This window comes from Hypomesus nipponensis, chromosome 11 (assembly GCF_054491055.1).
Source record: "Hypomesus nipponensis isolate SF chromosome 11, ASM5449105v1, whole genome shotgun sequence".
Taxonomy (NCBI): domain Eukaryota; kingdom Metazoa; phylum Chordata; class Actinopteri; order Osmeriformes; family Osmeridae; genus Hypomesus; species Hypomesus nipponensis.
Genome location: NC_140371.1, coordinates 19,372,501 through 19,382,500, shown reverse-complemented (window position 1 = coordinate 19,382,500; position 10,000 = coordinate 19,372,501). Strand labels below are relative to the sequence as shown.

The following is a 10,000-nucleotide window of genomic DNA, read 5'->3' as shown; positions in this document are numbered from 1 at the left end:
TTTGTGTCTGTCTGTCTCCCTTCCATTCTCATTTAATTAAAACAATAATATGATCAAAATATGAAATAATATTTAAAGCCGAAGGATTTCAAAGAAACTTTGAACCTGTGAATAATCCTCTTAGCTGTGCTGGTCTGGCTGTGCTGCCTGCTCTAGAAAAGTGAGGATGCGTTTCAAGCATTGATTGGATTAGTCCAGCTTTAATCTTTTTGTTTGTTATCTAATATAATACCTGGGAGAAATCAAATAGAATGGAATCATGCAGCTGGCCACTCGTGGGGAGGGTGTGCATGGGTGCGACGGCCGGCAGAGCAAACTGAACAAGAGGAAGATCAGAAATTCCCTCATTTAAAGCCCATAAGTGTACATATATCCTAATGTTCTGCACCCACCCACCCCCCCCACACCCACACACACACACACACACACACACACAGGGGACGGCGCTGGTGTTTGCCCCCGTGCGCGGAGACACCCTGGCCGAGTTCTGTCACCTGGCAGAAGGGGCGGGGCTCTACGTCCGGCGCTACGACAAGTATGATGAAGACGTCTGGGATGTCCACCTGAAGGTACTCTCAACTGTCTGTCTGACACGCTCACCTGTCTGTCTGACACACTCACCTGTCTGTCTGACACGCTCACCTGTCTGTCTGACACACTCACCTGTCTGTCTGACAAGGTCACCTGTCTGTCTGACATGCTCACCTGTCTGTCTGACGCGCTCACCTGTCTGTCTGACATGCTCACCTGTCTGTCTGACATGCTCACCTGTCTGTCTGACATGCTCACCTGTCTGTCTGACGCGCTCACCTGTCTGTCTGATGCGCTCACCTGACTGTCTGACACACTCATCTGTCTGTCTGCTTTGCTCACCTGTCTGGCTGTTTACAGTTTACTCCTCTATAACATTTCATGAAGTCTGTTTCTTGCTCTATTTAGAGACAGACTTAGATTACTGAAAGAGGAAGGTTAATTCATACAAAATACAAACATTTTAATGTTTGAATCTTGAATCTTTTAGCTGCACCCAACGATAACTACTAAAACCTGATCAGTGACTTGTATACATACTGTACATTTAGTATGTACACTGAGAATCAGTGCTGAAGAAAGCACGCCCGTGTGTGTGTGTGTGTTTAGACCCCAGGTTCTTAACAATCCCTCCTGAATAGAAGTATGTGAAGGTGTGTGACCAGTAGGAGTGGAGAGCAGAGAGCCAGGAACTAAAGAGGGCACGGAAAGTGGTCGAGAGATTGGGAGTGAGGGAGCAGGGGAGAGGAGGTAGAGAGAGATGGAGGGAGGAGAGAGGTAGAGAGAGAGAGATGGAGGGAGGAGAGAGGTAGAGAGAGAGAGATGGAGGGAGGAGAGAGGCAGAGTGAGAGAGATGGAGGGAGGAGAGAGGTAGAGAGAGAGAGATGGAGGGAGGAGAGAGGTAGAGAGAGAGAGATGGAGGGAGGAGAGAGGTAGAGAGAGAGAGATGGAGGGAGGAGAGAGGTAGAGAGAGAGAGAGAGAGAGAGAGAGAGAGAGAGAGAGAGAGAGAGAGTGAGAGATGGAGGCAGCGCTAAGAGCAGTAGTGTCCAGCTGGTTAACAAAAGCGACAGGCAGTGGGTGGCGCGGAGGTGGGGGCCGGGGTGTGTGTGTGCAGGGTGGGGGGGGGGTGCAGGTCGGTGGGCTGGCAGACTGGTGCCCCCAGAGCCCATTAGACTGCCTGCGCCCGTCACAATGGTCCCGCCCACAGAGAGGAAATGGCACTGACAGCAGGAAACACTTGCTTTATGTGTCTGTCTCTCTCTCTCTCTCTTTACCCACCACTCCTCCATCTCTCTCTCTCTCTCTCTCTCTCTTTACCCACCACTCCTCCATCTCTCTCTCTTTCTCTTTACCCACCACTCCTCCATCTCTCTCTCTCTCTCTCTCTCTTTACCCACCACTCCTCCATCTCTCTCTCTCTCTCTCTTTACCCACCACTCCTCCATCTCTCTCTCTCTCTCTTTACCCACCACTCCTCCATCTCTCTCTCTCTCTCTTTACCCACCACTCCTCCATCTCTCTCTCTCTCTCTTTACCCACCACTCCTCCATCTCTCTCTCTCTCTCTTTACCCACCACTCCTCCATCTCTCTCTCTCTCTCTTTACCCACCACTCCTCCATCTCTTTCTCTCTCTCTCTCTTTACCCACCACTCCTCCATCTCTCTCTCTTTCTCTTGCCTTCTCTCCGTCTTGCCGAGTCTCTCTCTTTTTTTAACAACGCTCAAGCTTTGTTCGGTCCCCTGCGCCTGTGCGCGTGTGTGTGTGTGTACATGGGTGTGTGTTTATAGGTGTGTGTAAGTGTGTGTGTGTGTGTACATGGGTGTGTGTACATGGGTGTGTGTTTATAGGTGTGTGTAAGTGTGTGTGTGTGTGTGTGTGTGTGTGAGAGAAGTGTGAGTGGTCCCTGGCTCCACAGTCACACTGAGCTCCGCCCCAGGCTCTGTCAAGTGGCCACTCTGTGGGCGAGTAAGAGGCTGTCGCTCTGCTCCCCCAAACCCCTCCACCTCCACCCACCCTCCTTCTCCCTCACCTAGGCATTCAGTCAATCACTCACCCAGTCAGGCAGTCAGTCAATCATTCAGCCTGTCAGTCAGACAGTCAGACAGACAGTCAGACAGTTAGCCAGTTAGCCAGTAAGGCAATACAAAGCAGTGAACTTCAATACCCAAATCAGTAGAAGGGAGATACCAGAGAGAGAGAGCCACAGTAGTGAAAGTGTCACAGTGAACCAGAGCACCCCCCACTTAGTCTCCATTAGCCATAGGGATTAGCGGGAAAGGCGGGGCGGGCTGGGTTGGGTTTCCCAACAATCAACAGCCTAGTTCTAGGATTGGTCCTGCAGGTGTGGGCAGGGGTCGGAGGTCACCAGGTAATTACCACCTGATGGATCCGCGAGTGAATTCATGAAAGACGGCCCTACCTCTCCGGGTCTCTCTCTCTCCCAGACATGCTCTCAATGACAGCATTGCTCTCTCGCACACCGTTAATCGCCCCGTGTCTCGTTCTGTCTCACACACGCACGTGCAAACACACGCACGTGCACACACACGCACGTGCACACGCAGGGCCTCTGTGTCTTTCTCCATCCTGTATTATGTGTCCTTGATGTACCTGGATGCTGCTGGGGTCTTTGTGTGAGCGGGCCCTCCTAGGGTGTCCCTGTGTGGGTAATGATGCCAGCCAGCAGGGCCACAGGAGCTGAGTCAAGTGTTCCACTCTCCTGGGCTTTGTGCAATTACTCAGAGGTGTGTGTGTGTGGGTGTGTATGTGGGTGTAGGTGTGTGTGGTGTGTGGTTTGTGAGTGTGCGTGTATTGGATTCGATGTGTGTGCGAGCGTCTTTGTGTGTGTATGTGTGTGCGGAGGTGTATGTGTTGCCGGGATACTGTGTGTGTGTGTGTGTGTGTGTGTGTGTGTGTGTGTTTGCAAGCGTGTGTGGGTCACGTTTGCAACCAAGGAAACCGCCTAGTTGCTTTGCTCACCCTCTCGCCCCACCACCCCGACCGCAAACACACACACACACAGCGAGATGTGTGTGTAGAGGAGGGTCAGTCGGATATGAGTGCTGGCTGAAGTGGCCTGCTGGTATCAGAAGGTGATTAACCCTGCTCTGCTTATCTTCTGATGAACACTCTGCCCCCTGTGTGTCCCACCATCACACACACACACACACACGGCTAAGAATTATATCACCGCCAGCAGATGACTACATTTCTCACACATGAGCACAAATACACACACACCAGACACAGCACAGGCTAGATATCAGACACACACACACACACACACATTTCAAGCCCTTTTTCTTATCCCAGAATGATCTGAATTAGTAACGTTGCGAGTGCCGTGTTCAGTGTCTGTTGAGTGTGGGTGTACAGACGCACACAACATGGTCAACATGAAACAGACCCCTGGACACAGTCGAGGGTTCGCTGCACCACTGCTGCTGTCACCGTGCAGTAGACAGGGCCCAGCACAGGGAAAGTCTTAAACGTGTTACACGAATGCTACAAGGAGGCTGTGTGCGCGGCGTCCTTTCTCTCTCTCGTGCGTCCTCTCTCTCTCTCGTGCGTCCTCTCTCTCTCTCGTGCCTCCTCTCTCTCTCTCGTGCGTCCTCTCTCTCTCTCGTGCGTCCTCTCTCTCTCTCGTGCGTCCTCTCTCTCTCTCGTGCCTCCTCTCTCTCTCTCTCTCGTGCGTCCTCTCTCTCTCTCGTGCCTCTTCTCTCTCTCTCTCGTGCCTCCTCTCTCTCTCTCGTGCGTCCTCTCTCTCTCTCGTGCGTCCTCTCTCTCTCTCGTGCCTCCTCTCTCTCTCTCGTGCGTCCTCTCTCTCTCTCGTGCGTCCTCTCTCTCTCTCGTGCCTCCTCTCTCTCTCTCTCTCGTGCGTCCTCTCTCTCTCTCGTGCGTCCTCTCTCTCTCTCGTGCCTCCTCTCTCTCTCTCGTGCCTCCTCTCTCTCTCTCGTGTGTCCTCTCTCTCTCTCGTGCGTCCTCTCTCTCTCTCGTGCCTCCTCTCTCTCTCTCGTGCCTCCTCTCTCTCTCTCGTGCGTCCTCTCTCTCTCTCGTGCGTCCTCTCTCTCTCTCGTGCCTCCTTTCTCTCTCTCGTGCGTCCTCTCTCTCTCTCTTGCGTCCTCTCTCTCCTGCGCCCACTCGGGTGTTTCCCAACAAAGAGAGGAAAGGAGCGGGATAGGGGTTGGTTGGCAACTCTTTTAAGACTCCCCAAGTCTGCGTTCCCTGCCCCCCCCCCCCCCCCCAGACTTCAGCCCCCCCTCCCCTGTGTGTCCAGCAGGATGAGCCGTTCTCAGCAGTGTGGAGATGGCAGGGCGTGTGCGCGGCGGCGGCGGTGGCGGCGGGCGGGCTGGCTGGGTGTGATCCTCTTATCCCCACTGTTCTGGAATAGAGCAGGAGCAGCTGGAGGACTGGAAGGAGCCTGATAATGCCACTGTTTCTCTGCCTGCCCGTCTTAATCTTGTTACTCAAACGCTTGTGAAGAGAGTCATGAATTTTAATTTTTGAACCCCACCCCCCCACCCCCCCACCCCCATACGCACACACACGCCGTGCGCCTCTCGTGTGTTAACCCCTCTGTGTTCGGCTGTCCCTTCTCACAGATGCCTGGCAAGCCCCTGCTCACCCCGATAAAGAAATAAAACCTGCCCCTCTCTCTTTCTGTTTCTATCCATCCCTTCTCTCCCTTCTTACCTCTCCAGCTCTCTCGGCCTAAGCTCCCCCACACCTCCCTCTATCTCCTTCTCCGTAAAACCCTATCCCTCCCTCCCTCCCTCCCAACCTCATCCTTAGTGCTCTGTTTCTCCCACAGAGAGACCCCCAGACATCCTGTTCATCCCTCCCTCCCTCCCTCCCTCCCTCCCTCCCTCCCTCCCTCCCTCCCTCCCTCCCTCCCTCCCTCCCTCCCTCCCTCCCTCCCTCCCTCCCTCCCTCCCTCCCTCCCTCCCTACCTCCCTCCCTCCCCACCTCTCTCTCTCTCTCTCTCTTTCTCTCACCTCTCCCCTTTTCTCTCCTCTCTCTCGCTCGGCGAAAAAGGTGAGGAATGAGGGAAGGGCAGGGGAGAGCGAGAGAGGGGAGAGAAAGCAGGCAGGGGCAAAAGTGGCAATGAAATAAATGGCTTGCATCTTGGCAGGGGCGCGGTTAAAAAGCGTAAGACCCGATTTACCCAGCCACCCATGAAGCTGATTAGCAGCCTGTGATCAGGAGGAACAGCTTTGCTTGTTAAACTTTTCACCTCTGCGAGCTCCACTAACCCCCCGCCCCCTCCGCCCCCCCCACCCCCCCACCCCCTTCCCCTCGCATGGCAGTCCTCTCAACCCCCCCGCCCACCCCCCAGCCTCCCGGCAGATTTAAATGTGAATGTGCACGGGTCCCTGCAGCGGGCTTAGAGTCTGACGGGTGGACCCCCCCCTCACACCATCCCCCCCTCACACCCTCCCCCCCTCACACCCTCCCCCCCTCACACCCTCCCCCCCTCACACCCTCCCCCCCTCCCCCCGCTTATGGATAGGGGTCGGGGGTTCAACCACCGGGCCGGTGCATGGAGGGGTGGGCCGAGAGATAACACACATCAAGGGGCATGGGGGAGGGAGAGGGCGGCGGCGGGGGGGGGGGGGTGGGGGGGTGCAGGGAGAACAGGGGGACAGACAGCTAATCTGTCCTTTCTGAATCAGGAGTGTGAGACCAAGGGAGGGAGATGGACAGAGAGAAGGTAGAGGGGAGAGAAGAAAGGCAGAGAGAGAGACAGAGAGCGACAGAGAAAGACAGAGAGAGAGAGACAGAGAGAGAGAGAGAGAGAGAGAGAGAGAGAGAGAGAGAGAGAGAGAGAGAGAGAAGAACGTTTGCTGCTGTGAGACCCTGACTTGCTGTGGTCAAGGCAGGTACATAAATAACCTTACGCAAGATAAGGATCTAGCTATGACCTTCTGTTCTATTCTCCAGGGCAAGCAAGTTTCTGGGAAGTGTGAACCTGTCATCAGTGTTTTGTGTTTTTCAAGGGCCTAGTTTACCTAAACGGATTTCACATTTCCCCACTGAACTCACTTTCCTAAGTACTTGCCCGAGGGCACACCTCACAGCGAGCTGATTGGCTGAGACAGGACCCGGATCCAGCAACTGAGATGCCAAGTCCTCTCAGATGGGAAGCAAGGGGTGAGGGTGGGGGCTGGGCATGGACACCAGGAGGCTTGGTGTGCCCCAGGGTGTGTGTGTGTGTGTGTGTGTCTGTGTGTCTGTGCATGAGGGACAGAGTGTGAGCCAGGGTGTGTGTGTGTGTGTGTGTGTGTGTGTCTGTGCATGAGAGACAGTCTTTTAATACCACTTTCACCCACGGTTTGAGATGGCGTTTTCAAAGGGATTTGAAACCAACCAAGAACCTGTGTGGCACACTAGTAGACTTGTTCTGTTCTGTCTCGGAAAGTGACACTTTGAATCTGAGTACATGGATGAAATCATCTAAAATGTTGTGTGTGTGTGTGTGTGTGTTTCAGATGCTGGGCGAAGGGAAGGAGGCATACGATGAGAACATCCACTACCCTGTCCTCATCACCCTGACCCGCACCACGGCACCAGCACACATGCTCTGAGAACCTGTCTGTCTGTCTGTCTGTCTGTCAGTCTATATGTCCGTCCATCCCTGCCTCCATCCATCCATTCCAGATCCAAAGCTTACAGGTGAACAGCTGAAGTGGTCTAGTATTTTGAAGTATCTTGATTCAAATTGTACCTCTCTCTCTTTCACACACACCACACGCACCACACACACACACACCTGTCGTCATGGCTCCCAGATGGTGCGCCAGCTCTCTCTAAGCTCCCCTCACCTCCAATCACGTGCCAGAAAGTACATGAAGAAGTATTTAGACCTGGGTCACCCACCACCACACACTCTCCATACCCTCATGCCAAACAGTCTACTGTGATATACCCAGCCCTCCCTCCCACCCCAGGGCCCCGCTGTGCCGCCCTGTGCACCTATTTCAGTGCCACCCTGTCCCTGGCTCCTGTCCTGCTTGGCTGGACTGGGACGTTATGACAGGGCCTCAGGGGGAAGTGGGGACTGTTACTTTTGTCTGCGTGTTTTTGCACGCGCGCGCGTGTGTGTGTCTCACACACTACTCTAATTCCATTCCTGCTACGAGCAGGTCAGTACTGTTATGTCAGAGATCAACGAGAAGCTTAGAGTGGATAACATGTACAACAAAGAGAATGTGTTTATAGGAGTGTGTGTATGACTGTGTGTGTCTGGGTGTTACACCTCCAGCTGTGGCATTAGCCCTTTGAAGTATTCTGAAATAACTTTTAATATAGATAAATATCTTTTTTTTGCTGAGGGAACGTGAACATTGTGGTTATCGGTCCAGTATGTGAGTGTTTGGTTCTGTTAACGTGTGCTGTTTGCTTTGTGTGGGCGAGTCGGATCTGTCTGGTCTCGTGTGACCATGTTACTGTGCAAAACATGAAAGTGTGCGATGTGCATAAGCTGCTATCAGGCTTCCGTCACCACCTCAGTGGGCCGGGCGAAGACGCACGGCCTGGGGTACACATCCAGAGTCTCTGGATCCTGCTTTCCCGTCGATGTGCAAAGATATGCCAATAATGGATTGATATACATGCACTATAGCCATATTCTATTGGATCTGTTTCTAGCCTCTAGGATGGATGCTCTAGTGTGGTTCTGGAGGTTGTAGACAGACGGTCGCTGGGTGTGTTTCCGTACCAAAGGCTGAGGTTTCTTCAGAGCTGAATGTCGTTCTGCACTCCACTGTGAAACAAACCTCTCTCTCTTTATCAGCCAAACCTTCGTTTAAGACCTCCGACGTGAAAACCATGTGACAGACGTGAAAACCATGTGACAGACGTGAAAACCATGTGACAGGCATCAAAACCATGTGACAAGCATCAAAACCATGTGACAGACGTGAAGACCTTGTGACACTTGCTCCCAACGCATCCCGTTCACCACACGGGACCGGGCGTGGTCGACAAGCGCTGTGACACTGTGCCCCCCCCCCCCCCGCTTACTGTGACATCATCACGTCCCTCGGGCCCTGTGCTTTTATGCATTAATCAATCAGCACTGTAAACAAACACGTTTTGGAAAATTGACAGTTTTTCTTTCTTTTTTTTTCTTTTTTTCTTCAACTGTATTTTTCATGGTTTTATTGAATGTTATATTAATAAAAAATATCTTGGAGTAATTTGCGTATGCTTTTTACTGTGTATTTGCCAACTTCCACTTTTGACCCTGCACAGTTCCTATTATTGGATCATTTAATACTTTGATCAAACACATTTATTTTATCATACCCAAAACTTTACAAAACCACAAGATGCAACGGACTGATCTTCCATCAGGTCCACATCAGCTGTGCTTCAGCCAGGTGACCTGGTCTCTGGCAGGCTGCGCTGGGCCCAGACAAGGCTGGAGGGAGGGAGGGAGGGAGGGAGGGAGGGAGGGAGGGAGGGAGGGAGGGAGGGAGGGAGGGAGGGAGGGAGGGAGGGAGGGAGGGAGGGAGGGAGGGAGGGAGGGAGGGAGGGAGGGAGGGAGGGAGGGAGGGAGGGAGGGAGGGAGGGAGGGAGGGAGGGAGGGAGCTGCTAATCCTGAAGGTCTGTGCTGGTCAGGCTGGTGCACGGCAGCTGCTGGGGTGAGAGGGAGACATGGAGGGAGAGAAAGGTAGGGAGAGCCAGGGGAGAGAGGGAGACAGGGAGGGAGAGAGAGGTAGGGAGAGCCATGGGAGAGAGGACAGTGAGAGGAGCCAGCCAGGCCCAAGATCTCTCTTTTGATATTTTAAACAGGCTTGTTCTCCCCTCCCAGCACTCAGGCAGAGAAAGGGAGGACGAGGGAAGGGAAGAGAGACAGAGAGATGGACAGAGAGAGAGAGAGAGAGAGAGAGAGAGAGAAGGTGAGATCATTTGTGTGTGACAGAGAGACGTGGTAGAGAGAGGGAGAGACAGAGAAAAGGGCAGATAAAGAGACTCGGGCAGAAAGAGAGAGAGAGAGACAGAAAGAGAGAGAGAGCTCCCTGTTCAACACAAGGGCCCCATTAACTTGACCACTTGCCCTTTGCACACAATGCCTGGGCCAGCCCCTTGCCCCTCCCACCTAATTACGTGCGATTAGGCTCAGTGTGCTATGTCAAGAAGCTGTGGGGTGGGGGAGGGCTCAGCTCAGGACACACAGACAGATAGACAGACGTCTGTTTCAGGCCTCCGTGGTGTGTGTGGAATGGAGGACGTACGGACAGGGAAGAGACCCCCCTGGGTGTCTGGAGAGACGTAGGAACACGCACACACACACACACACGGAGGGCCTGTTTGCTCTCTCCACGCTTTTTATTCCGTCCATCCTTTTGATGAGACAAACAGGGCAGCTGGCTGATTTATTTACACACACACACGTACACACATTGTGACCCAGGTGGTGTGTTGTCACTGAGAGCTCCGTGTTGATGTAGTCAGTTTGTGGG

General features: G+C 53.3%; 1 protein-coding gene across 2 annotated transcripts in view; it reads left to right on the top strand.

Moving 5' to 3' along the window:
* The window catches only part of camkmt (calmodulin-lysine N-methyltransferase), an 80,742-nt gene extending 72,011 nt beyond the window's left edge, over window positions 1-8,731 (top strand). The window contains exons 10-11 of one of the 2 annotated variants that reach the window (XM_084709835.1): window positions 438-569; window positions 7,022-8,731. In XM_084709835.1, the coding sequence (XP_084565961.1) occupies window positions 438-569; window positions 7,022-7,117 (228 nt within the window). In that variant the 3' untranslated portion in view covers window positions 7,118-8,731. The remainder of the gene's footprint in view (window positions 1-437; window positions 570-7,021) is intronic. The other variant, XM_084709836.1, reaches the window with a different exon arrangement.
* The last annotated feature ends 1,269 nt before the right edge of the window (window positions 8,732-10,000 follow it).